Source organism: Fukomys damarensis, unplaced genomic scaffold (assembly GCF_012274545.1).
Source record: "Fukomys damarensis isolate Sample0158 unplaced genomic scaffold, DMR_v1.0_HiC HiC_scaffold_34, whole genome shotgun sequence".
Taxonomy (NCBI): domain Eukaryota; kingdom Metazoa; phylum Chordata; class Mammalia; order Rodentia; family Bathyergidae; genus Fukomys; species Fukomys damarensis.
Window position 1 is genome coordinate 2,209,664 of NW_022900946.1, and position 27,738 is coordinate 2,237,401.

The window sequence follows — 27,738 nt, forward strand, 5'->3', positions numbered from 1 at the left end:
TTTTGCTTGTCCATAGAAAACTGTGAATTAATTATTAACATAAGTAATTGAGACAAATCAGACACAAAGGAACCGGGATCCCTGGCTTCTCTTAGGACTAGAAAGCCTGACACCTCGGGGCGCCTGTTTCCCCAGCTGTCCTCTGTCCCCACTTCCTGCCAGCCCCGCCTCGCTGAGGATTAGAACCGCCTTTTGAATTAGCACAGTGTGCCAGAAACCTCAGCATCTCCGGATCCAGACCACATGCCCGAAACTGACTCCTGGACCTGAGCGGCGCAATTTTCTAGGGGGGTCAGATTCTGTGTTCTGCTCACAGCTTGGGAAAGCCTCACAATGTGGAGACACCGTGGCAGGGCCACTAGTGCGGGCTGTACGACGCTACTCCCTCCCGCCTCTCTGCTCGATTCCTCGCTGGATTATTCAATTCACTTGCTTAACGAAGATGTACTTGCAAACGAACTCTATGCCAGGCCCTTTTCTAGGGACCAGAGACTCTGTGGCCTACAAGATGGCACCCGACGGTTACGGTGAAGGGGCTTTTGGGCGCAGGGAGTGTGTTCCGGGCTCTAAGGTCTAACTTGCAGATGACCAGCCGGAAGCAGTCCCTAAGAACTATTACAGACCCTCTATTTCTATGGGTTTTACAATATGAGAAGAGGGATTTCCTTTCAATTTCATCTAGGAGTCACAATTTCAAAGCGGGCAGGAACAGGAAATGTCAAGTCCACCCCTTGCTGGAGAGGCAAAAGGGACCTGACTTAAAGAAGGGGAGGTGTAATGCAGTCCCGGGTTTCAGGAGATCGGTCCTTGGTCAGCTGGCCCCAAGGCAGAAGCACGGAGAAAGGGCACGGTGGAGCAGAGCTGCTCAGTTCCTGGTGTCCCACAGCAGAGCCAGAAAAGGAAGGGGCCAGGGACAGCACACAGTACCAAGGCCAGGACCCCTGTTTTTCAGTGCTGGCGATCGAACCTAGGCCCTCACACATGCTAAGCAGGCACCTTACTGGGCCACACCGCCAGCCCAAGTCTTTGCTACATACTTTCCCTGCATGTTTTTCCTATTTTGCAAATGAGGAAAACTAAATATGAAGGTTGTGTATTCATTTTCACAACTCAGTCATTCCTTAATAGGATCACAACACAAAGTTAAATTTCTATTTCTCAAAAGTCCCCTCTTAAATACTAAAAAACCTAAATAAATTAATTGAATATGAAAATCAGTCAATCCTTCATAGGGACAGGGGATCCCTCCAGGTAGGAAAAAGATAGGATGAGGGCCTCATTGGGTTTTATTAAGAATTAATAGAGAATTCTACTAAAGGCAGTTTCTGCCTCTACAGCTAGACTTGGGCAATTAGAAAGTAGGCCCAGGAAGGTCCCAGGTAGTGCAATTAACAGCAGAATCACACACTTCCCCTTTGCTTAATCCTTAAACCTAAATTGTCTTTTCCTAAAGCCCCACCCCACAGTCTTATCCAGAGGAAATCCTAGGTCAGGATGAAGGACAGCCAGGGAACCAATCAGATTCCAGAAGCCTAAGAGGGCGAAGGAGGGTCCTCAGTAGAAACAGCTGGGGACCCCCACCCCACCCCAGTATTTCAGTATTTTGGAATTCCGGAGTAGCTGTCTGTTATCTCTCTTCTCCCCCTGCCCCCATGCTCAAATAAATGGGCTTCTTTTATTTTAAACTCTCGGATTTCCCAGAGCAGTTGCTCCAGCAGAGCAGTGGCAGGCTGAGGCTGGTGTACACCCCTCCCCAGATGTTTCTTCCTTGCTTCCCTCCCTCTTCTTGTGCTAGGGACCTAAACAGAGCCTCAGGCATGCCAGGCGAGCGCTCTACCCTTAAGCTTCATTCAAATCAGCTTTGGATCCTGTGCTTTCCCAGCTTACACTGGCCAGACCTGCTGTATCCTGTACTTCCTGTGCTAAGAGCCATACCTGCCCTTACAGTGGAGCCTTCCAGTTCTCTACAAAGCCATCTGGGTAGCTGGATCCTACCTCACTCCCTTTCCCCACCCTTCCTGAGAATCGCTTTACACACACACACACACACACACCTTTTTTTTCCAGTACTGGGAATTGAAACCAGGGGCTCATTCATGATTAGCAAAGTGTTCTATCACTGAGATACATACCTAGGTCTTCCAGTTTTCTTTTTATTTTGAGACAGTGTCTTACTAAGTTGCCCAGGCTGACTTCAAACTTCTGATCCTCCTGCCTCAGCCTCCAGAGTAGCTGGAATTATATGCATTCACCAGCACATCCACCACTTACACACTCTTTTAAATTACCCAATCCCTTTTTACAAGATAATTTGCTACCCTACCTGTACCAATCTAAATGCCTGACAAATAACTGATATAATCCCTCCTTCTACTGAGGTCTTGTATTTAAAACTTGTTTGAAAGCTGTAAGACCTTGGAGAACACATTCAACCTGCTTGGATTAGTGTTTCCCAGCTACAATTCGGATCAGCTCAAATACACCCTTTTGTTTCTTAAATCAATTTGTGCCTCGGTTTCTCTTAAGGGTCAACTATTTTGTATAACTCAGAAGAGCTTCCAACTTTGATACTTTAAGTTTTCTTTATAGTCCCCCTAACAAAGTCCCTCAAAAATGTCCCTTCCCTTGAGGCATATCATAAAATTTAGGCCTTGGCCCATAAACACCAGGAGCTCTTTGGTTAAGAAATGTTCTATGTTCTACACGCAAATTCTGTTAGTTTAAGAATTAGGCCCGACCAGGCATGGTGGCCCTGTAATCCCAGGAGTTTGGAAAGCTGAGGCAGGAGGATTTCAAGTTTAAACCCAGCCTGGGCAACCAGGCAAATTAGTGAGACCCAGTCTCAAAATAAAAATGGCTGGGAATGTAGCTCAGTTCAAACAACCTGGGTTATGTCTGCAGCACTGGGAAGAAAAAGGTGCCCCCAAATCTGCACTGTACACACACAAATAGACTAATGATTCTGTCCGTGCGTCCTGAGTTTTGGAGCCCCAGCGCTCTCTTTTCCTTACAACCACAGTTCTCAAACACTGCTGCCAATTATAGCGGTGCAGAGAGTTTGAGGAAAGGACAGTGGCTGATCCAAGCCTCGGATCGGAATTGGAACCTAAGGGCCGTAGAACCAGGACACATGTGTTTTCACTTCTTTTTCACTCTGCATTTTGAACTAATTGTGGCTTTCATGTGCCATCGGTGAGGAACAATGTGGAGAGGTCCTAGGTCCCCTTCCAATAGCCCAACATCACAGTGGGGAAACTGACCTTGCTACTCTCTCCTGTTTTTAAACTAGATGGCTTTCTTCACTCTTACTTCTTCTTTTGCTGATGCTTAGTTCTGCTGAAGAAGTTCATCTCTTCGTTAATGGACATCTATTTTTTTTAACTTTTGATTTTCAAAGAATGCAAAACCCACAGGAAATACAGGCTAACAGATATCCTCCACCTGCGCTCAGCAGTTGCTAGCCGTGTGCCCCGTGCCTCACCCTCTCCCACTGCTCCTCCCCGTACGGCGAACACGCCCCATCCTGACCTCCTGACCTGCTGACCCGCTGGTTACAGACGTGGCCCCAGGTTCCCTACACTGGCAGGCGTCTCCTGCAAATGAGAACATTCTCCGACGCAATACCAATATCAGGAAACCTAATGTCGGCACGCGGAATTACCCTGATAACATAGTCCATTTCCCCCAAACTATCCCCGAATTAAGCAAGTCCTCCTCTATCCCTCCGGAGTCTCATGTTCACCACTGTGCCACCTCTTTACCACTCACCCTTTCTTCTGGAACAGTCCCCCAGCCTTGTTTTGTCTCTCTCACACCACTGACACTTTTGGAAGGCCTGGGCCAGGTGTGCTGTAGACTGTCGTTCAATTTGGGGTTGTCTGGTTGGTTCCTTGTTTGATTTCATGGATGTGCTCCACTGTGGGTTCATGGGGGAGACAGGTAGATAAGGAGGGTTTTGCTCTCTCACTGTTTAAATGCTATTAAGCACAAGCCGGGCATGGTGGCGCACACCTATAGAGGTGCACACCTCAAGAGGCTGAGGCAGGAGGATCGCTGCGAGTTCAAGACCAGCCTGGGCTACACAGTGAGTTCCAGGGCAGTCTCACCTACATAGTGAGGCCCTGTCTCAAAAAACAAACAAACAAACAAATAATAAGTGATAGCGAGCATCGCTGATGGATGGGCACTGTGCACACTGCTCCTGGCGCAGCATCAATGATATTCGCCACAGATAGTGGCACATTCTGAAGCAAAGGCAGGCCAGCATGACTCGCAGCCTGGGACTGTTATTCCAGAGAACAAGGAGACACAGAACCGGGGCTTCCTGCGTGGGCTTCTCTGAGGCCGGGCTGAGCGGCACCGCTTCTCTGTGCCCCAGTTTCCTCTAACTCTAGCACGGAGATGAAAATGCACAGCACTTAGCTCCTGGGGTCCATGTTGCAATGGCCGCTACAGACTCAACCTGGTGCTCATACTTTGCAAGTGCTCACTGAAATGAGTTCTCATTATCATTTTTTAAAATATCACCAAGTCAGATCTCTCCTGTGTTGTTTAAATCTGGTGGATGGGCCGAAGGCTTTTTGTTAAGGCAATATCCTGCTGTGAGTCTGCGTTGTTTTCACAAACTCACTTGCAGTGCCCATCCTACAGCCTTGCCGCTGGGCTCCCTTTGTGGCTGGAGGCTGAACACCAGTGCAGTGAGCAGGGAGAATTTTGTCATAGGGCAGCAGGCTGGTGGGAGCCCTGGAATTCCAGGATCAGCACAGAGAACAGGGCTGGTCATAGCAACTTCCTGCCCCGAGATGTGTGGGGCCTCGCTCTTCTGTTGTCCCCCGGCCTTCCGGGTCCTCTCCTCAGTGCCCTTCTGCTCTCACTCCCGAGCTGACCCAGTCACAGCCATCTGTGCTCTGTCAGCACTGCTGCGACCTCGCAACCAGGAGGGGCCAGGATTCACACCCAGCCACCAACTCCCAGAACTTCCGAGCCACTGGCCTGGGTGAGGGCTGTGTGGGCACCAGCATGGAAAGATGGCCACAGTATGTTTGAGCAAAAAGAGCGAGAATATCAAACAGAATGGATGATATAATCTGATTTACGTTAAAACAACAGTGGAAAAAAAAGAAAGAAAAAAGGGCACCTGCTCAGAGGTGTTTACATATCGTGGTCCCAAACAGAAGCATCCAAGCAATGGAACCACCCTCAAAGTGATCGCCCACTTTTAAGTCTGACCGTTGAAATGAACGAAGGCCACAGAGCAGATCTGCTGCAGGGCCCTGCCATGGTGGGTGAGGGGCTCCCCAGGGATGCTGGGCCAGAGACGGCCATTAGCTGTCCCTCTGTGCCAGTAAAAACCGTGCCTATGGTGCAGGACTGTGATGGCGGGAGGTTTCAGCACACTCACTTCAGGATCCACCCAAAGGGGAGAGAGACTCAGGATGGCTTCCAGAAGACGCCAGGGTGGCACAGTCCTCCTGTCATCTCTCCTCTTCCAGGAAGCCTCGTGGTAACTAACCAGGGAAGCAACTCAGGGCTGGGACATTCCAGGGCAGCACTCTCCTCTTGGGTATAATGAGCAATGCCATTTTTTTGTTTTGTTTTGTTTTTTGTTTTTGAGACAGGGTCTCACTATGTGGTTGAGACTGACCTGGAACTCACTATGTAGCCCAGGCTGGTCTCGAACTCAGCGATCCTCTTGCCTCAGCCTCCCGACTGTTGGGATTACAGGCGTGCACTACCACACCCGGTGATGAATGCCATTTTTAATCTGGGTGGGGGGACCCAGATCATCACTGTGGGGCAGTGGGGTTATGAAAAGACTCTTATTTTCTTGGCATTGTTAGACTCTTTATATGTTATCTAGAAAATAAGATATCTTAATTAAAAATGCATCTTCGCTGTCATTTCTGATACTTAACTGGAGCCACTATCCTATGAATAGAAATTATATCACCCACTGCAGTACAAAGCCCTTGTCCCAAGAAAAGCAAACGTGATCAAACCTGGCATTCCGGTGGAACTCTCTGGAAAAGGTCTGTCATGTTCGCACACAGAGCTTTCGGAAGGTGTGGGGTCACGGGAGTGTCACACTCATCAATGCATTAGCCCATCGGTGAGTTCCCGGCTGACTGTGCTGTTAGGAGGCGGGGCCTTGTGGGGTGCGGAGCCTGCCTGGGAAGCACAAGGGCCTGAGTTCGATCCCCAGTACGGGGGCGGGGGGGCTGATCAGAAGAGGTGGTCACCGGGCAGCACTGGCCAGGAAGGGTGTGTTCTCATCCCCAGCCCCTCCCTTCTATCTTTGCTGCCTGGCTTTACGACAGGAGCAGCTTTTCTACCATGCTGGTTCTGCCTTGGAGCTGGCCAACCGTGGACTGAAACTCCGGACACTGTGAGCCAAGATAAACCTCTCCTTTAACTCGCAGGTGTTGGGTCCCGGGCTCGGCTCCAGCCCGTCTCTCTCCAGCCTCTCTCCAGCCTCGCATCTCCCGGCACAAGATGTGCCGTTTATCCTTGGTGATCTTCAGCACTGCACTGTGGGCAGCACAGTAGCAACCTGCAGTGCTCACCCTGTCAAGGGGCCAGCCGTTCCCCACCTGTCTCTGAGGCTGTGTGAGAATGCAGAGCCCAAATCTTCCAATTCTGATCTTCCAATTCTGATCTTCCTGCAGCATCTCCCGATTCTCAGGTGTCAGCTAGCGGTTGAACCCTTCAAGGCACTGTGCAAGGTAGGGGCCCGAGCGGCCCGGGGCTGGCATGTCTCCACAGGGAAGCCGGGTGCCTCCTGCTCCATCTCGGGCCGCACTTGCAAACAGTGCAAGGGGCTGAGCACGTCTGCCGGGCGCCTTTTCTCCCTCTTCCCGTTCTGATCACATCTCTTAATGCTTTTGCCTTTGCGGGAAACTGGCACTGCCATGTCGCTCTCTGCTTTGCGGGGAAAATAACTCCAAGGGGAAATTGACTGCGAAGCCTTAAGGATGCCCCCTCAGGATGAAGAGGAAGGGGAAAGAAAGATGCAATCAAGCACTCGCAGCGGAGAAAATTAAGGGCTGGCGGAGCAGCGGCCGTGCTGGTCCACAGCCTGTGCACCCAGGAATGCTAATGGCCACACTGCCGCCTGGGTGCAGGGAGCTGGGGAGTTGGCGGAGCAAGAACTATGTGTTCATTTAACAAGAGGCACAGGACACCGGGGCGGAGGCACAAGCCATGGGCTCTGGCCTGAGGGGTGCCCACGATTCTGAGACATGGGAGAGGCGGTGGGGCTGGGATGGCACCAGGCTGGAGTTGGCTAAAATCCAGCCTCCGAGCAAAGCAGGAGAAACCGAAGACTTGTTTTGCACAGGCAGATTCTGAGCCGGGGATTATCTGATGTACTCAAAAGTCAACTGTGTGTGAGGGGGTGGGGATATGTTTTTAAGGCAATGAAGCCCACGATTTTGTCCATTGTTTCGTCCTACTTTTACAGACCGGCTGAGGAAACAAGGTCACGGATTGGGTCACTGAATGAAAAGAAACTGTTTCCTTTGTTCTACTCAGGAAGTCACACCTTCCCAGCTGACAAAACCAGGATGTGAAACAAAGCGATCCCTCCTTCCTTACCTGTCCCTCCTTCAGAAGCAAACAAGCAAGCGGAAACCAGAGGAGCGTTTCCTGGACAACACTTCCGTCTCCGCTCTGAGTCATTCTCATTTCACAGGAGCACTTTGGGTGCAGAAGCAAGACTGCCCTTGGGATCTGATGCTGGGACCCCGGCGAAGCCCAGGGTCCCACCGGGCCGCTTCCCCCTGCCGTCTCTGGAGAAGTCCGCTTCTGCCTAACTGCGGGGATGATTACTCACCCCCTTTATTACAAAGGCACGCGGTTGGGACCAACTCCGACTACCATCCCAGCCCCGCGTTCTGGCCCGGCCTGCCACGCACCCCCGGGCTCCCCACTGCCTCCAACCTCGCCTCATCCCGGCCGCCTCACTCGCCCCACGCCCTGTGCCTCAGAGCACCAGCACGCTGTTCCCCTGCTTGGATTGCCCTTCCCCTTGCTCCTGTCCCACCTGCTCCTTCTTGTCCACCAGTTTCAAGGGCAATGCTGCCCTCGAAGGGGCCGACGGTCAAAAGCGTAACGGACCCGTGCACGGCACACACAGGCTGGTGACAGCCGGCCAGGCAGCCCTGCCCTGCCCCATCCTCTTCCCCAGTGTTCAGGACCGGGCAGACGTCACCCCCAGGAAGCCTTGCTGAGCGCTTCACCCAACGCCCTGTACCTGACCTCTGGGCACCAGCTGTCAGGTACCCGGCCTGTGCGCACACCACAGTGCGCGTGAGCAACTCAAGAGTGAAAGAAGCCGGGAATAAGGATGGACTGTGCTGCCAGAAAGCTCCGCAAGGCCATGGCAGCCCTAGTGTCCTGCAGAAGCCTTAAGCACAAGGTCAAGGCCAGGCCCTACCTGCAAAGGAGCCCCAGAAGCGTCCTGGGCCTTGACGGGCCCCTCCACGCAAGTCTCTGAGTCTTCTGAATGGTCCAGAGGAGGCTCAATGCGCAGTCTCCGGCCGGCTTCTGTTCTGATCTGCACCGATTTCTACGCAGAAAAATTCAGACCGTCTCAGACAGGGCGGAATGAACACCCGCCTCCCTCAGGGGCAAGGGCTAGTGCTGGAGGGCCGTTCTGCTCAGAGGCCTTGTCTTTTTCCTAGGTGCTGGGGACTGGTCCCAGACCTCCCACAGGCTCACAAGGGCTCTTCCCCTGAGCTACAACCCCATGTTTCCATGCTTTCTTTACATGTTTAGAGTCTGGCCTAAGTTCCCCACACTGGCCTCGAACCTGTGAGCCTCCTGCCTCGGCCTCCAGACTTGCTGAGATCACAGGCATGTGCCACTGGACTCAGCTGCGTGAAGGTCTGCAATGGTTCCTACCTGAACCTTCGAAGTGTGCCCAGGTAACATTTTGGTTTGAAATTATTCACTAGGAGGATTTTAGCAGGAGTTGAACTTCTGAAAAGGGACTTTGAAATGTAATTTGGTCCCAGGCTTGGGAAACCCTGGTGCCATCATGTACACACCACAGACGTCCTAAAGTAAAATACAATTTGGAAGCCTTCCCAGGTTCATCGGACTGCACTGCGGAGGGCTCTGTGCAGGGACTGCTCTCCCTGCCAGCTTTCCTGTTCCCGCTTGGGGTGCACAGCCCCTAGGCCATCCGAGGGCTCGTCCTCTCCTTGGGAGCTGAGTTCCCGGATGTGCAACACCCCACCCCCGTCGCGGGGGAGGACCATAAGCATACACAGGCCTAGGGCTGTGCATCTCGGCAGTGCCCTGCTCCCCTGGCCCAGCTCCTGCGCCTGCTGCAGGAGTGTGGAGGGGCTGCACCCTCCGTGATCGCTGGGCCATGGCACTGTTATTCAGTCTCCTCAAGGGCCTGTGCACGTGCTGCTCCCCCCACACACACACCCTGCTCATTTCTTTCCGGGACCCACATCCCTCCCCGCTTTCGATCCCAGTGTGGCGCGGGCATGGGAATGTGAGCCGGACCTGGCCACTCGGCCCACCTCTCCCCCTCACAGCACAGCGGGGCAGGCTGCTTCAGGGCGGGAATAGACCTGCAGCCGCCAAGGAGAAGGGCCAGCCACTGGAGGGAGAAGCTGAAGTGAGGGACCCTGGGGACCATCCTGCTGCTCAGAGAGAAAGGCTGCTGGAGGCAGCAGAGTCCTGATGGGTTTGTCTAGAACTCCTGGATCCAGCTGCACCTGAAGCAAGGCCAACGAAACTTTTTCTTTTGTAAGCCAATGTGAACAGGATGCATGTTATTTATGACCAAGTCTTGACTCCCACCTGTGCCTAACACCTCCCCACCTCTGTGCCTTTGCTCACACTGTTCTTCCAATCTCAGGGCCATTTGCCCAGTCTTCTCCATGAACCCAAATCCTACTTAGCTTGGAGATGCTGCTCTCTGCCCACCCAGATCTGCCCACTGCTTGACTGCTGAGGCAGCAATGTGCCCTGGTAAGAGGGTCCCAAGCACTGGCAGGCTCTGCAGTTGCACGGCCCCAGGTGTGGCAGTGTGAAGGTTACAGGGTGGGCTTCTGAGCAGAGTCCAGCTCTCCTGGCAGTCACAGAGGACCTGGGATGCAGGACTTCACGGCCCTTCATGCTCCTTGCTGGCTGGTATGTGGCTGGAATGTCTGAGAGCGAGGACCATGGGCCAGTGGACAAGAGGAGGAGCCAGGTGCCTGGGGCATCACACACCTGTCCCCTGGCAGCCACCTCCAGATGCTTCTTCCTAAGAGAGGAGCAGCCATTGCCATGGCCAAGCCTCTGTGGTCCTTCTCCTGTGACATACAGCTGCCCCGGGCCTGGCTGATACCCTGCTCTGGCACGCGGCCTTTCTGTACCTAGTTATAGCCACTCACCTATGGGAAAGGGCCTGGCTGTAAACTCAGGTGGACTGGTTCAGTCCCTGCTACGCTCATGATTGCTCCCTGTGTGACCCTGGCAGTCACCCGGCCTCTGGCACTCTCGCGACATCTTTGTCCCAGGAACGCAGGCTGGGCCCTCGGGGCTTTGACACTGACCTGAGGCCTTCCTAAATATCACCCCCAGGTGGCTTGCTTGCCTCTCCTGGTCCTGCTTCTGAGGGACACAGGAGGACACAAAGCCACATGTCCCGACTAAGCTGTGTGTCCCAACTAGACAACCCAATATGGAAAGAACTCCAGGATAACTGGGCTATGTTTCCCTGACATCCTGGCACAGGAACTTCCCTGGGATTAGGAGATGCAGCTCTTAACTTAATGAAGACACCGACCCTGGGGACCCACTGCCCTCAGGACTCCACCCTGCTCGGGACAGAGCTGCTTCTGACCCCGGCTCACAGTGCCTGTACCGTCACTGCTTCCATATGGATGCCTTGGTGTGGACTGGGTGCCACCCCTAGCATGTCAGGTGTGTTTTCCCACTAAGCTCTCCTAGAATGGGACAGACCTAAGGCACAGGGGTGTGGGCCCCTGTCCAAGGTCATGCAGCTGGGAAGCCAGGGAGATACAACCTCAGGGGACAGGGTGTAAGTGGGAATGGCTGGTGGCCATGCTGGTTCCCCCAAGGCCCAGGTAGGGCAGAGCTGAGAGGTGGAGGCTGTCCTGTCTCTAGGCCTGAGCTCCTGGACAAGCTGTGCCTGGGGGAAAGAGCTGATCAGGAGGAGGATGTACACCCCGAAAGGAAAGCAGCACCCAGAACCCTCGCAGGAGGGCCCAGCCTCCCCTCCCAGCAGCTCAGCACAAATGGGGCTTCAGTCAGTCACTCGGCAAACCCTCCCAGGCGCTGAGTGTACACAGGCTCTGGAGAGACAACACCCGCCCTCCCTCTTGGGGAGGAGCTCATGGCACCCACAATGGAAGACTGTTTATGCAGCAACATGTGACAAAGTCAGCGTGGTCCAGAGTTTCTCAAACTGAGTGGGAGCCTCGGAGGGGAATAAATAGACCCTCCATCTGGCCTGCTCGCCCGCCCCCAGCCCAGGCGGAGAGCAGCCCCAGCCCTGAGGCTGGCAGCCCCCGGCCCTGGCACCGGTGCCTCTGCCTCCCACCTGCCCACCATGCATGGGATGAGGACTGTGTTCTGGGCTGGCTCTGTGCTTGGCACACGGCTGTGCCCACAGGGGTGCTCCTGAGCAAGTGGCTGTTCTTTCCTGCCTCCTTGTATGCCCAGACCTGGGTAGACCCTGGCAGTGGACACACTGGAGGACTTAAGAGTCCCAGGTTGTTTCTGTCTGAGCGCACTCAGCCTAGCTCATGCCCAGTTACTGTGTGTACCCCACACCCCTCGGTAAAGTGTTCTAAGAGGTGAGCTTCAAAGCTCATTGCCAAGTACTGAAAAGAGTAGGCACAGCCGCCCTGGCTGGCTGTGCAGGTTGTGCAGTGTGTTAATGGCTCCCCCTAGAGGCAGAGGAGCTGTGCAGTACCCACCAAGGACCTTCCTTGACCTGTCTGTTCCTCCCAGACAGGCCCCATCTCTTACAATAACAGCACTTGACGAGCTGTCAGTCTGCTATGCAAGGTCGCCGGGAAGGCTGACTTCGTGGGTGTTTCATTTACGTCCTCACTGCGGGGGTTCAGAACCCAGAAAGAGGGAGCCCAAGGCAGAGGTCTCCAGGGCCGTGTTCTCTAGGGAGCTTTCCTAGAGGTGCCAGCTACCAGGGCCACAGAAGACACCGGATATTGCAGGCAAGGGAGCGCAAAGCCCCCACTCCCCACACTGCAGGGACCTGCAGGAGACCTTTCAGGAAGGCCCACCCCATGGTAAATTGCTGCAAGGCCAATCCCTTCACTACCAATTTAATGCTAAGAGCTGATGACGTTCATCAAATCTGACAGCATTTTGGTAAACGACGGCTCTGTTGATTAGGCCGCTGTCCACCCAAGTATTACAAGGCTGAGGGAGCCATAAATCTTAATCCACGGCTAGCAGCAGAAAGATCTAAGGCCCAGAAGTAGTGGAGGGAAGGACAGTGAGAACAAGAGCCCATATATCACATGCACCCACTCTGCTGCGAACACGGTGGCTCAGAAGCCATGGCTGTGGCCATGAGCCCGGAGTCCCCGGATGGGCTGTTTGGGGGATCTCGCGGGGAGCAGGTCAGCTGTCTCCGGGTGAGGACCACTTTGACCCTGGCTGGGGATCCTCTGGCCCCTGTGCCTGAGGCAGCCCTTTACTGTGGGCAGCGCCCCCACAGAAGTGCTTCCTGATTGCTGGGCGGGGCCAATAGGGAAGGAAGACACTAGCAGGGGCATGGCTGTGAGCGCCCTGGGACAGCATGCGGCCCTGCTGACCTGTCAGTGTGAACAAACGAAGGGAAGGTGGGCCCATCACTGTCTCCTGGACAGCCCTGCCGTATGGGGTGGCCCCAGCACTGGGCTGGGCTGGGTCCCTTTCCTGATGCGCTGGCTTTTGAGAACCAGCCATGGCATGACCACACTGCCCACCTCTGCTGCCTCCAAGGCCAGGGGCGTCTCTGCACAGACCAGAGACAGACAGTTCTGCTCAGTCCTGCAGAGCCAAACACCGTCCTGAGCTGGAGGCACAGCTCAATGGTAGAGCAGCTGCCTGGTTCCTGAAGGCCCTGGGTTTATCCGTAGTACTGAAATAAGCAAAAAACAAGGGGGAAAACAAAACAAAACAAAAAAATCCTATCTCCACACACTTTGCACCAGAGAAGCCTGCAACTTAACTTCACTTCTTAAGGCCAAAGGACACCAAGTCTGTCCTCTTCCCCGTGACAGTAATGACAGTGCAGCTGGTGCACTGGGCCCATTTGCTGTCCTGCGCCAGCCTCTGGGATGAGGAGCTGGGAAGTGCACCGTCCCTAATCCAGCACAGCTTCAGGGCAGATGGGGCTTAAAGGGGACAGAGAGCTTGGCCCCAGTGCCAGCCTCAGACCACCAAGGCAGCAGTGGGTACCCACAGCCCGGTGACAGGATGAGCCGAGACATTCGACTCAAGTCCCTCAGACACCGAGTGACATGGAGAAGGAATGTTGGGGGTGTTCGGTGAGGCAGTGGAAGCTGGGGGACAGGGACAGGTGTGGGGTGGGGCCGTGGGAGGCTGTCAGGGAGAAAGGAGCTGCTAGGCTCAGGGAGGCCCGCACGGAGGCGTCTGTGTGATCTCTGCAGCACGGGACCCCCAAGAGGCCTTTCTGCTCACAGCAGGGTGGGGGGCTCCACAAACGCCAGCTCGCGTGCCCCTTTCCGGACTCCTCAGGGCTGAAATCCAAACTCCCCGCCTGGCAGCCTGTACACCCGGTGTGATGACTCTTCTCCTGACTCCAGCTACCCTGCCCTCTTCACAGCCACGCCCGGCCAGCCTCCCCTCCTCTCCGCTGGGTCTGGGCTGCGTCCCCACGTCCCTGGCTGTGTCCTTCACTGGCCCCTCTCCCCCTGCAGGCCTTGCCCCACCTGCCTCCAGCCTGCATTAGGTCCCTGTTCTGGGGGCCCTGGAAGACTCTGCTCCCTCCTCTTGCTTGAGCAATGCTCCCTGCCACTGTCCACGCTGCCACCTTTCTCTCCTTCCCGGCACTTGTGACCTCGCTCTGTCCTCTGCCCCACTCCGCATAAGCTGCAGGGGCGCCAGCCTGGCTGCCTCCCCCAGAACTCCACCCCAGCAGGGGCTCTGTAAGCGCCCTGAGGTCTGCAGGCCGGAGGCCCCATCTCCCTCTGTCCACTGCCATGGCGGTCAGTACCACCTGCCTGCACTGACCTCTACAGACAGCAGCTCAGCCACTGCCCCCCAACCTCCGATCACTCCACCTCACCAAGGCGGCACAGCTGGCTGAGCCAGGCACCTGGGCACGGCGTCCAGGGCCAGGGGTGCATCTTGGCCACTTCTCTGCTACCAGGCGCTCAGAGCTGAAGAGGCAGACGGCCCCTGCTGGAGGCCCGCCTGGCTGCCCTGCACTCACGTGTGCCCAGCAGCCCTGGGAAGAGTGACGGTGTAAAGACCGAAGCGCAGAAGGGTTCTTGCACCTGCTCCAAGCAGCTCAGAGCCGGGCCCTTCCACTGTCCGGAGGCCACAAGTGCAAATAGCCCAGTGAGCAGGGGAGGTGGGGGTGGAAACGCCATGGCCGCAACACCCGGGTCTCACGCCAGCCCAAGGGGGCAGCAGCTGCTTGGCCCAGAGTGGGGGCCAGATCTGTCATTATTCTAAATGAGGATCTAGGTGTTTTACATAGAAAATGCTTTGAATTTAAATGTCGGCAAGTGTCTAAACATCTTTTTAAAACCGTAGGTCCAAAAATATAGTCGGAGGGCAAGGAGGACCCGCAGACTTCATGTCGCCAACTCACAGCTGCCAGCAGCCTAGCCTTGCAGCTGTCTGCAAACAATCTTCTCCCTACTCACCACGTCACAGCAGGCATCTCAGGGCAGGAGACTTATGGGGTGTTTAAGGCCCTGCACTGTGCACGCTGCTGGGCCCCGGCAGGTGTCACTGGACGTCTCTTCCTCCGATGGGCGACAGCCTGCATGCTGTGCCCGGCCCCTGGGTCTGTCAGATCTCCACAGTGCGGTCCCAAGGCCCCGGCATGGGGGAGAGTCTGTGCGGTGGCGGGTAGCTGCCCCCTCTGCCCTCCACAGGTGCCTGCCTATCTGCAGAGGTCAAGGCCAAATGCTGTGCTCCCCGGCCCCTCCTGACTCTGCTTCTGGAGGCAACCGGGGCTCAGCCCATCAGACGACCTCACAGGATGAAGGAAGCAGAGGGGGCACGGAGAGGAGGGGCAGGTGTGACTGTTTTCACACTGAGCACAGCGTAGAGGGGACAAGTATCTGAACAATGTCCCACACTGGCCAGGCCAGAGCACAGGGCTTTTCTTTCCCATATGGCTCCAGCAGGTGGTGTCTGGTTCCCCAAGTCCCAGGTCCCAGCCTGACCATCGCCCGTGTCCTAGCTCTCCTGGCAGAGCAGAGCCACTGGCCTTTGGGTGTGGCTCCTGGAGGCCCAGCTCTGAGCCCACCACTGGGCAGTCCCAGCTGTGTCAGTGTCTTCCTCCGGCACTGCCATCCTTTCTCCTCAAGTAGCCTAGCGGTCTCTGCTGTTGGGCACTGACTGACCCCTGACTGATACACAGCAGAAGGACAATTACAGCCTGAAATTAGCCATGATTAGGCCTTGTGAAGTGTAGAGTCACAGGAGAGACTGGGGAGGGATGCTAATTAATCTTAGGCCAAGTCTTTTAAACTGCAGACTCTGGGGCCAGCCATTAAGTCACAGTCTAAGACACAAATATGGCTCCTGATAATAGGAAGCACTCAAAACAACCAGAAGAACCATCTTGAGAGTGGCAAGTGGAGAACAGCCTCATTAATGAGAAATTAACATTCATGGCTGGGGACAAAAGGAAGCCTCCAGTCCCCTGCCCTCTGGGCCTGCTCTTCAGCACCAAGCTGGCAGGACAACCTTCCCTGCTGAATCACAGGCTCCCTAAGGGGCGCAGCCTTCAAATCCCAGGCCCCCCTCCCCTCAGCAGCCACGCAACTCACAGCAAGTGACCGCACCTGTTTCTCAGTTCCTCCAGCAGCACAATGCGGACCTGTACTGACCCACAGGGTTCCTGTGGACACTGGCTGGAGGCCCAGCATTCGGTCCAGTGTCAAAAGCAGCTCCTGATCTTGGTGAAGACAGCCCAGTGACAACAGTCAGCCCTACTGCTAGTCCTTGTCAGCAGCATTTCCAAGGGGTGGAGCCTAAGCCTCCATATTTTAAAACCTGCCAGGCAACTGGGATGTGCAGATGTGTGGCTGGGGCTGAGCAGGGGCCCTGGTCCCGAGCAAAGGATAAGTGATGGCCAGGCAAGCCCTCCAGGACCATACGGGCAAGAACGGGAAACTTGGGGCAAAGCTGTGGGCCTGATCTGGATTCCGCTACTGCCCAGCTGCTGACCTTGAGCTTTTCTGAGCAACTGTTTCCTCTGCTCTCTAAAAGAAAGGACACCAGACCCTGCCCTTTAGGTCTGCAGAGGGCAAAGGGAAGAGTCATGTGGGATCTCAGGCTGGGCCTGCTCCCCGGGATGGGTGCTCAAAGATGCAGGCTGCTGCCCTCACAGCATGGGTGCGGCCCACACTGTCACCCCCCGGCATCATGGCACAGGAGCTTTGTCTCCTTCACTGGCTGCGCCTGGCTCTGAGGCCAGCCCAGCATCTGGTCAGTGGTCAGTAGAGATGGCTGGATAGTCATCGGCAAGGGCTGAGTCAGCCCTTCCTGCAGAAGGAAGGACCAGGCAGCGGGCGAGGAGCCCCGGATCAGATGCACACGGCAGAGCCCAGCACACACACCCACCGTAGGGGCTTTAGAGGCCTGATTATATCTCTGTTCCCACAACCTCATCCTACTGTGTGAGTGGGGGCCAAGACTTCCAGACCTGGTGCCATCCTCGGCGCTGGACTCTGCTGGGCGCTGTCCGGGAGCTGCATCTTAAGGCCTCTTTAGCTTCTCGCAGCAGGGTTCTGCGTTCATAGTCTGCACAGAGATGGGGAAGGAGACACATAACAACAAGCTCACACTGAGGCTGTCCAGAATCTGTGTCTAAAGCGTACATCCGTAGCTGGGTGTAGTGGTCCATGCCTGTAATCCCAGCACTCAGGAGGCTGAGGCAGGAGGATCACTGTGAGTTCGAGACCAGCCTGGGCTACACAGTGAGTTCCAGGTCAGTCTCAACTATACAGTGAGACCTTGTCTCAAAAACAACAACAACAACAAAAAAAAAAAACCTAAAGTGTACGTCCGTGCGTCCAGTCTTGTCTGGGAGGATGGTCACTGAAGCACTCTCCAGAGCAGCAGAACACTGAAAATCAAGCCAGATACCCAGCAGAAAAGGGAACACGCCAATCAGCACATCCAAATGTGGAGCAAATCGGCCTGACCTTAGGCACAGAGCGCACGTGCTGTAGGCTGACGCATTCGCTAAAGGAATGAAAGTACTCTGGGTCCCCAGGCACAGATAATCCTCTCATATGTTTCTCCTGACTCCTGCACCGTGAAAGCCGGGAGACCCTTGGTGTCCTTCTCTGCCCTGCGGTGGCTCTCCTAGGGGAACATTTTGGGACATCCCTTTCTCCTTTATTCTTCTGCTGTGGTCTTGACTTTTCCTGTGTATCACTGGCTTGGGTGCTGAGCACATGTATGAAGCCATGAATCAGAACAACACAAATCAAAGTTACCAAAGTGTGCAGGCTTTCTGAAGCCATTTAAATCTTCCTGGCTAGACTGCAAGTTGGGCTTAATCATTCCCACTTTACAGAAGAGGGAACTGAGGGCCCAGAGAGGTCCCAAATCACTTGAGATCTCAAAGCTACAAAGTGTCAGAATAGGGCTTATTCAAATCTAGCTCTGTCTCTTTCCAAATTTTCTCATAGCTCAGTAGCATGCTGGCCTCTCATCCTCAAAGGGCACGCCAGCACCCTGGGACAGGCACACTTGGTAATGCTGTTTTAAAGATGAGATGGCAGAGACGCAGAGAGACAAAGTAGCTTCCCACAGTAACACAGCCAAAGCAGGACCAGACACCCCAGGCCCTGCTGTCCCATTCACTTGGCACCAGACCAGACAGGAGCAGGGGCCTTTTCCCTTACACCCACATTCTCCTTACAGGGTACACAAGGTCCATGCAGAGCTGCACGGTACAGATGCATGAAATGCAGAAATGAACGGGGGAATCAAACATTATACAGGGGTTAGGGACTAAAGCAAAGAAATATCAAGTGAAAATTAGGTAGAATCAAAAGTACCCTGGACACATCTTTAAATTACTGACACTCGAGCCCCAGGAAACCTGCGTGTGAGAAATTAATTGCACAGTCCGCCTTTACACTTGGGAGTACAAGCAAAGCCAGTTTAGAAAGGAACACAAAGGAATTTCCTGGGCTGTGATGCGGCTCAGGGGCAGAGCACCTGTTTAGCCTGTGTGAAGCCCTGGGCTCTCTCCCCAGTGCTACCAAAATAATAATTTTTTTTAAAAAAAAGGATTTACTTTCCTGCTCTGACAATCTCTTCCTGGTGAAGTTAACTTGTTACGTTAACCAGTTACCCGCTGGTAGGTTCAGGAGCACGAGATATGGCTCCAGAGTCTCTGATTCTTCTTTTGTGGTGCTGGGGACAGAACCCAGGCCGAGCACATGCTACCAGCAGGCAAGTGCTCTGCCCCTGGGCCGCACCCCAGCCCTGTCTTGAATGGTGAGAGCTGCAGCCTGGCCCACAAGGCCGGCACTCACCACGCATCCCGTCAGTCTGTGAGGCGCTTCTGAAGAGGTCAGCATGCACAGCTTTTCGAGGTGATGTCTTCAGCTCCGAGTTGGCCCCACTGACATAGACGGAGAAGCCCTGCTCCAGGTGCTCCAGTTTCAGCTGCACTGGGTCCTTGGCTTTCAAATGCTTTAATATCCTGGAAGCGAAAGGACACGTGGGCCGCTGAGTTCCCCCACCCACGGCAAAGTGAACAGCTTTCGGGAAGGCAGCGGGGAGTCACTCAGTAGGAGGCCAGGCGGCGTGGCTCCTCGGCTCGTGTGTACACACGGCCTCTGAGACACAGAGCAAACGTGGAGAAACCACGAGGGGACAGTCTGCCGCCCTCGTGGAAGCCTCTGCCACTGTTCTGAGGCCAAAAGACACATTAGGAAAAATGCACACTTGCCGTCCCTGCCTGGGGCGGTGGCTGTGGCTGCAAAGAGGGGTGCGCCAGGGGTGTGGCCATGCTGCTGCCGTGCCCTGCAATTTCCGAGGCATTTCCCACTGTGTGCAGTTTTACTTTGTGTGAACGGTAATAGTTTGATGTGTAACAAGAGGTGGTTTAGGGTCTGAGGTGTGTAGAAGACACTTCACACACCACACCCACAAATCAGAAAACGACCCTTAATGGACTATGCAGGCTGATCTTCTGCTGTGGAGAATGAACGCGTTCTCAAATGCTCCCCCGAGGTATCTCAGACACCAGCGAAGCTGAAAAGCACACCCGTGCACAAATGCAGCTGCGATAGACGCTGCAACTATCCACCGTGGGCAGGAGCACATGGGCCGGACCCGTCCTGCAGCCTGGCTCCCACCCGCTCCACTGCTGTGTGGCTCCAGAGCTGTGCTGGGTCAGCCCCCCGCAGCCCCACAGGCCCCCCGCCGCATGCCACCCAGCTCCTGGGGCTCGCTGCCACCTTCGAGCTCCCGGGTTTACGAGGTTTACACAGAAAACCAGCCAGCATAGCAAGGGGCCGTCCTCTCAGTAACTGAGGAAGTGCCCGGCACATGAGCAGTTTCCATTTTTAAAAACAATACTCATCACACAAACTCCGTTCTAAATACAAACATACAGCTGACTCTCATTATTTGAGGTCGTGTGTTTCAGGGTGTCACCATGAACATGGAATTAGGGAATGCGGAACCGCTGCTCACAGGGAACTTAAGGGTTCAGGATCCTATGAGTCTGATCACAATTTCATCTACCGGTCAACACATTGCCTTGTCTTATGTGTTTGGATTAAAGATCCCCTGCTGCGTTGTTGACTCGGCCCCAGCATTCGAAGTCAGGCCCCAACACAGCTGATCTAACAGTGATGAGGTGTGATCAAAAACTACACTGAATCTGAATTATTTTTTTAAAAACTATTACAGCAAAAAACGCATTGCCGTTTGTCTCCACCAAACTACCTCCCCTCCACACATTCCTTGCTACTTCCTGAAGCAGCTCAGCAAGTCCCTTCTTATCTTTAGTTGCGCTGGCCTGGATGCCTCAATGTCTTGAATTGATCCAAAACATTTACTTTTTGAGGTCATTTTGACTTTGGGGAAGAGCCAGGAGGACACACGGCCGTCTTTAATGAGCCTGGCTTTCTGTCAGATGGCGCTCAGCAGCAGCCATCACTGCACCTCTGATTGTACCTCATAGAGACACTCATGAAAGAGGATCCAGAGCGGCTTCAGAAAGTGGCCGGAATCATGGGACGAGTGTGTTCAAAGGGAAGGGGGTTAATGGCAGTATGTCTTTGACTCTAATCATTGTTTAAGCTTAAACACACACCCGGCTTGTGGATCAGACCCTGTACGGCATTTTCTCCAGGAGGCACAGCGGAGCCTCGTGTCAGGAGCCCAGGACAGCCCTTCGGCACCATGCCGGGCCAGTCCACACGGAGAAACTGTGACCAACAGAAGTGCAGAACTGGTGCCCAGCAAACAGCCATGAAGGCACTTGGCACCGTAAGAGACCTGACTGCTGTCCTGTTCCATCTCTGCCAGCACACATGTGTCAAGAGACGAGGATTTTTTTTTTTTTTTTTTTGCACATGTCTGTAAGTGACTGCAAAAGCACAGCAAGGACTGATTACAGGGCTCAAATATGCTCTAGTGAGCAGCAGGCAAATTCACAAATACGAAACCTGAGAACAAAGAGTATAAACTATATTAAGACATTAAACTTCACAACATTTCTGTGAGTTATCACCTTCCATTTCATAGATGAAGAAATTGAGGCACAGAGAGGGTGACTAACTTGCTCAGGGTTACACAGCTAGTCTGTGGTGGGGCTAGGAAGAAAATTTGAGCAATCTGGCTCTAGAGTCACCACCAAAACACAGACTAAAGCTAGTGAAATGATGTTAGAGCTGGCAAACAGATGCTGTTGGTAACTCACAACATTTCCTCCTTTCTTAGAGGAAATGGGGAAACAGGGAAGATGCCCTGTATTTGGTCTTTGCCCAAAAAGCACATTCTATTTAGCAAATCGCTCCTGTGCAAAAGCTCTGGGCAAGAAGACGGTCAGCATTTGGACACTGAAAAACCCAGGAAGCAACTCAAGCGTCCACCAGCAGGGCAGGAGAAGCCGGGAGGCCCTGCAGCAGAAACAGACTTGTCAGACTCCCCAGGGACATAGAGTGGAGATCTGGCGGGGGTGGCGGGAAAGTGCAGAATGGGAACGGCACACCTGCTTTCAGGCAAAGATGTTGGGGAGCGCGTTCGCAGCCCAGAATGGAAGGTGATAAATGTAGAAATGAAATCAACTGTTGAGGTAAGGTGGTGACAACCACAGGCGATTCCTTTGTTTACTTTTTAAATGTTTCTTCAGCAGCTGATGCATCCATCTTTCCAACAATTGTGGCAGGAGCATTTATTACAGACTGCTTATCTCTTGCCAGCCTTAGAAGCCTGGGAGACGCCTGGTTGTTGGGCAACAACATGAAACAGAAGGAAAACACGAGTATCTAAGAGACGATTTCCAAACACGGCAAGCGCAGTGCTCATGGGAGCAAATCACTGAGGCCACCGGGCACAGCGTCTCAGAGGAGGGCAGCCTGGGGCGGGGCCGGGACAGCCAGGCGGACACCACCTCCCTGCTCTCCCGGAGGAGCCGGGCCGCTGTGCCACACGCACTACGGTGTCCTGTCACCCGCCATCCGGGCCGGCCCTGCACGTGTGCCTCTACTTAAGCAGGGTGATTTATGAAAATGTGGATTTATGAAACTGATAAATTAGGAGATAATTATTCAGACTGTGAAAGGAATTGCTAAAGGAACTCCCCTGAGCACACCAGTAACATTCAGGTGGCATCGGAGAAAAAGACTTTAGAAAGCTGGATAGCCTATTTCACATAAAAAGCTGTCCTAGGGGCAGGGGATCCAGATAAGTCAGCTTCAGTGCCTGCCTGCCCTGAGAAGGAGCTAGGCCACCAGCGCCCTGCCAGCCTCTGCTTTCTTGGCTGTTTGCTTCTGGCCATCATAAGGATTGCCCTGCTGTTAGAGAGTGGGTCTACTGGGTGTGTTTCCTCACCAGAACCTGGGCCAGCTGGCAGCAGTGCAGCCCACTGCGACTGTCCCACGGAACTGGGGTCCCACAGAGGACGTGGGGGAACACCTGCTCCCGGTGAACCGTCTGGAGGCACGCCGCAGCCCTCCACTTCATGTGCACCACAGCTCGGGGCCAGCGGGCCTCGGGACTCACATGGGAGGAGGTGGGGCACTCACCGTGCTGAGGGGCAGGGCAGGGCTGGGCCAGGCTGCCCAGGGTACACTTTCCCTTCTTCATGGGCCACCAAAGCAGAGACCCAGGGGGGATGAGAACCAAACAAACGCAAGAGCTCATGGGACAATGGCATAGAGACAGGTGTAAAGGTGACCTGGGCCAGCCAGGCATGGTGGCACATGCCTGTAATCTCACTACTCTGGGAGGCTGAGGCAGGTGGGTCTAGAGCTCAAGGATGGCGCAGGCAACTTAGACCTTGTTTCAAACTAAGAAATAAAATGGCTATGGATGTAGCTCCATGCAAGGGCCCAGGATTCAGTCCCTCGTGCCGTGCACACACGCACACACAGAGGAGCTGGGGATGGAGAGCCTGATGCAGTGGGGGCTTGCTGTGCACTGTTAGGTTCCTCGTCTCCCTGCAGGGGCCACGAGGTGCAGGTGTCCCCCTGACATGCCCAGAAGCACCGGGAATGCACCCTGGCTGGGACTTCACAGTCCTGCAGTCCTTCCACCCCCGTGGGCGGCTTCCCCAGCACCCACACCAGGGGCTCTGAACCAGTGGAAGCCAGATGGAGCCAGGGCTCCTGGCCGGGACTTCCAGAGGCAGTGGTGTCAGCCTCGGGCCCCGGCTCTGAAGGGTGAAGGGAAGGGTAGGGCAGATCACGAAAAGTCCGCTGCCGCCCAGCCCAGACCCTGGGCAGCCACTGGGACTGGCTGGTGTCCTCCACACCGTCCCCTTGGAAGTACAGCGCAGGACAGAGCTCAGGGCAGACAGCTCCGCCTTTCCCAGTGCACCACCCCACAGGCCTCTAGCCCCGGACTCCAGCTCTCTCCTCTATGGAGAGACAGCAGGGATGCCTACACCCGCACCTGCTACTCGGGGACAAAATACACAGTGGAGGCAGCAGCCACCCGAACGGCCAGGCAGCCCTGGTCAGCTGGGCATGTCCGCCCTCTCCTGCCACAGCCTCCTCTCGAGGGCACACTGTCTTCCTGTACACTTCCCTCAGGCAACCTTTCTCGAGGAAGGAATGACGGCCCTGGTGCTGGACTCCCCTCTCTGCCTCCAGCTCTTCCTCACTGGGCCCTCATCTCGGCAGTCTCCTGCACCAGTGTCGTCGCACGTGGGGCTGGGTCTGCAGGGCTGGGCTGTGTTCGCCCGTCTCTGCCCCTCCCGGAGCACAGGGCAGAGTTCCATCCTTCTGGCACAGTTAGCAGCAACCTCCACCCGGGGAGCTCCTCGAGGCCGAGGGCCGGGCAATGGACCCTGTCCTCACCTGCCAGCCACTCTCCCCACCTCAAGTAGCTCCCTGGTCTCCTGGGGAACAGCACCCTCCTCTCACTCCACGCAGTCAGGCCAGGATGGCTCCACTGCCCAGTCCGGGGGAGCCAAGGGTCGCGCCCCCATTGGACATGGGGGATGCACAGCTCCACGCGGGGACACAGCGCAAGCCAGGCCTACGTGCTACAAGCACTAGGAAAGAAAGGCTCTCTTCCTCTGCGAAGGAGAGACAGAGAGATGGGGCTTCTGCTGGCTATCTCACCCACTGTGAGGGAAGCTACCGGCTGAGAATGACTTCCATGCAGCAAGGGAGACGAGACATGGGACGGAATGACACCGGTGACGGTGTAAGCGCCTGGATCCAGCTGCGCCTAGAGCCAGTTATCACGCTGGATGCCTTCATTTCAGAACGACTAAGATTTCCAGTGGCACAAGTCTACTTAACCTTGGGTTTTTGTCCCTTACAACCGAAGGATGTGACACTAATACAGTCTGTCTTCCTCGTCGCAACGTGCCTTTGTGTGAGTGCAATGCTGGGCACAGGGAAGGTACCAAGCGAAACCCTATGGGTGACAGGAGAATAATGTCACCTGGCCCCTCAGGGCAGCTGTGCACCTCCCTGACGATCATCATCACAATCATCACACGTCCTCCTCCCAGCTAAGCTGCCTGCTGGGGTTGGCGTCCCCTCAAGGCCTCATATTAATGCTCAGACTAGTTTTCTACCTTGTTACATAACTGAGCTTCCAAGTAAATTACAGTTTAGTCCCGCAAAATCCCTTCTTAGCAAACTTAGAGCCACTGGCAACCCTGGCAGGCTTCACTCACTTTGACGGTTTATGAAAACATCAAACAAAATACGAAGTACAGCCCAGCTCTGCTGCTTCTTAATGAGAGGCCCTCGGCATTCTGTGCTTACCGCTGCATGTACTTCCTCCTCTGCAGAAGGCGTACAGTCACTCTGGCTGCCGGCCGGGCAGAGAGCAGACAGGATAAGGTGGGAGCTGGGGCACCGCTGGCCATGGCTTCCGGGCCTTCCCACCTGTAGTGCTCCCTGCGAGGCCTTTTCCAGCTCTGTGGTCTAACTCCCTGCCCCGAGGAAGCCCCTCAGAAACAGCACGCCCCTCCAGACTCTATGGCCGCTCAGTTTTTATATATTTTTAATTGTCTTTGTCCTGCAACCTTGTCTCTGGAAATTCTCATACATGCTATAGAGCAGCACCTCTAGGACTGCACACTTATCGATCCCTGATTAATGAGGAACAATCTGCCCATAAAGAACTGTGACACCCGCTCCCCAGACAGCCACACGGAGGTGATTAAACCATCACCCAGCTGTCCAGCGGCACCTTCCAGCCTGCCAGAATGGAGTAAAACATACGGCTCCGTGCGGAGATGATGGTGAAAGCCCACAGTGGTCGCATCAGCACAGGTGCTGTGCCAGGCTCGAGGTCACCCCTGGGATGCAGAGAGGAGTGGTGGGCAACAGTGGTGGGGCATGGACAGCACTGCCTGGCACTTTTGGTCCGGAGGAGTCACTCAGAAGTCCCCAGCCAGAGTGGTGTCTCCTCTCTGGGCGGCCTTCGGAAACGTGGGCAGGTGTTGTTGCCATGGATATGGGGGTGCATTCTATGGATAGAATTCTATACTGGGCCAGTGGGGAGCGGTGCTACCGTACAGGGCATAGAGCCACCCTGCACACACAAATCTGTCCCGAACAGAGTGACAACCCTCACAGCCTGGCCAGTCTGATGAGGGCACCAGCCACATTCAGGCGATGCCTCCAGGGCCTCCCCCACCCCACCCCCCGTAAGACCCTGGTCCACTCCTACTGCCCAAGGCCAGACTAGTACCGCCTTCCTCTTCCTCCCCATCACATCTGTTTTGTAGGTTTGCACTGTTCCGCTATTTGGCTTGTGCTTTAACTGGAATTCATTACCAGCAGTTAGAAACTTGGGAGCTTTTACAACACATATCCAGATTTCCAGCCTCTCTGGACCCTGGGGCCTGCATTCCCACAAACAAGTGGTCTGCACTGAGCTGCATGGCTAGGAGAGTCCCAGGTGCCCAGCGGTCCCTGCTGTGTCACTGTCACTCACTGCATGGCCCCACTTAGGCTTGGAGCCTGCAAGCCCAACTTAGGGTCAGGGGCCTCAAGACGAACCAGTGACCTGGAAATGAACTCCTCAGCCTTGGGAGGCACTAAGACTTCACCTCCCAAACCACACCAGGCTGCTCTGACCTCGATCACTAAACACGGCACCTACTGCAGGCTTTTTCAGAACCGGCACTAACAAAAAATCCGCCCTAATTGAACTTTAAATGACACACACCCCAACTTCAAACACAAATGTAAATGACATGATTGCAGGCTCCAATTTCGAGGGACTGTCACAGCTGGTGAGATTACAGATCGGGTTCTTCAGGTGACTGCTGCACAGGCCCCGCCAAATTCCTCCTTCTGACAATGCCACCTCCTCCCAGAACAGAAGCAGGGAGGCAAGAGGTGACCCTGCCATACAGGCGAGTCTACTATGACTCAGTCAAAAGATGCAATCACACCAGAGTGGAGAAACAGGAGCTGGGATTGCAGGCAACATTGCAGGCCTCTGAGAGGAGGGGGCTTTGCACCCCATTCCTGGGAACAGGGCCTGTGTTGCTAATAAATCTAAACAGATTTTTATTTGGCTAATAAGAAGGGCTGCCGCTGGGCGGCTTTGTCTTACCGGTTCCTCTGCTGAAGCAATATTAAATGCTCATCATGTTTCTCATCAAAGTCTGTCACCACATCCTTAGTGCAACCCTGAAATGAAGAAACAGAGTGGTGTGACAGCAGAACGCGGGGAAGCCTTCGCTGAGCCGGGCCTTGCACGCCGGTGCAGGAAGCTGAGACGCACAACTGGCCTTGTGAGGGCCCAGCTCCCTGGATGCGTCACTCTGCCAACCCCGAGCCCCAGAGACGGCCCAGTGGGCTTCAGGCGCAACGATTTGAGTCATCTACAAAAGAAGGTCGGCCTCGCAGTCCTGCTGTTGTTCACTCTTCCTGTGCCCTATGGAACCCAGGGCTCAGACAAGACTTGGGCCTTTAAGATCTCTCTCTTTCTCTCTCTCTCAGTTGTTGACTTACGGTTTTTGTTTTTATGTTGAGAGGATCTCCATATACAGCCCAGGCTGATTTGGATCTTGCTATACAGTCTGGGCAGGCCTCAAATTTGTGATCCTCCTGTCTAAAAACCTGACTGCTGGGACTACAGGCATGTGCCACCATGCCCAGCAAGATCTGTTTTCTCGGCATAATTATTTGGTTATTTCAACTGCCATTCCTAGATGCAACCCAAATCAGCTGTTTCAGGGGGGACCTCACGTTGTCCTCGCCACTGCTTATAAATGTCGCGGTCATGACAGATATACATAGGCCTGAGAGTGAGGTCCCTGTGGATGGCCCCTGGTGACTGCCTCCTTTTCTGGAACAGGCCTCTGCATTTCCTCCGGAAACCATTCAGCTGCTCTTTCAGTTCAGTGGCTTCCTCAGATTGCCCTTGAAAGCTTCTGTGGGCTCCTCTTGGGTCACTCAGCCTTGGTCCAGAAGCACTCGCACATGATGCTTCCACAATCACCGGGAGGGCCTTCTTTAGGGATGACCATGACGTGGCAGCCCTCGGACTTTGTTAATACTCTGGGAAAAAGCTGCTTTCTTTTCTCTGGGGATCTGAGCAGATGAAACACAGGCTTGGACCTGCCTGAAAATGAAGCCAATAAAAAAGACAGCAAAGCCAGGTGCAGTGGTATACACCTGTAATCCCAGGTAGTAAGGAGGCAGAGGCAGGAGGATCTCAAGTTTGAGGCCAGCATGGATAACTTAGCAAGATTTTGTCTCAAAAGAAAAAGGGTGCTGGGCATGGTGGCTCATGCCTGTAATCCTAGAATTGGGAGTCTGAGGAAGGAGAATGTCCATGAGTTCAAGTCCAGCCTGAACTACACAGTGAGACCGT

At 54.5% G+C, this 27,738-nt stretch overlaps 1 protein-coding gene across 4 annotated transcripts in view; it reads right to left on the reverse strand.

Moving 5' to 3' along the window:
- Positions 1–27,738, reverse strand: part of Katnip (katanin interacting protein) — a 169,404-nt gene that overhangs the window by 93,667 nt on the left and 47,999 nt on the right. For all 4 annotated transcript variants that reach the window (XM_019207405.1, XM_019207406.2, XM_019207404.2 and 1 more), the window contains 4 exons: positions 26,473–26,549; positions 18,738–18,907; positions 16,889–16,986; positions 8,435–8,566 (listed from right to left, as the gene is read on the reverse strand). In XM_019207405.1, coding sequence (XP_019062950.1) covers positions 8,435–8,566; positions 16,889–16,986; positions 18,738–18,907; positions 26,473–26,549 — 477 coding nt within the window. The remainder of the gene's footprint in view (positions 1–8,434; positions 8,567–16,888; positions 16,987–18,737; positions 18,908–26,472; positions 26,550–27,738) is intronic.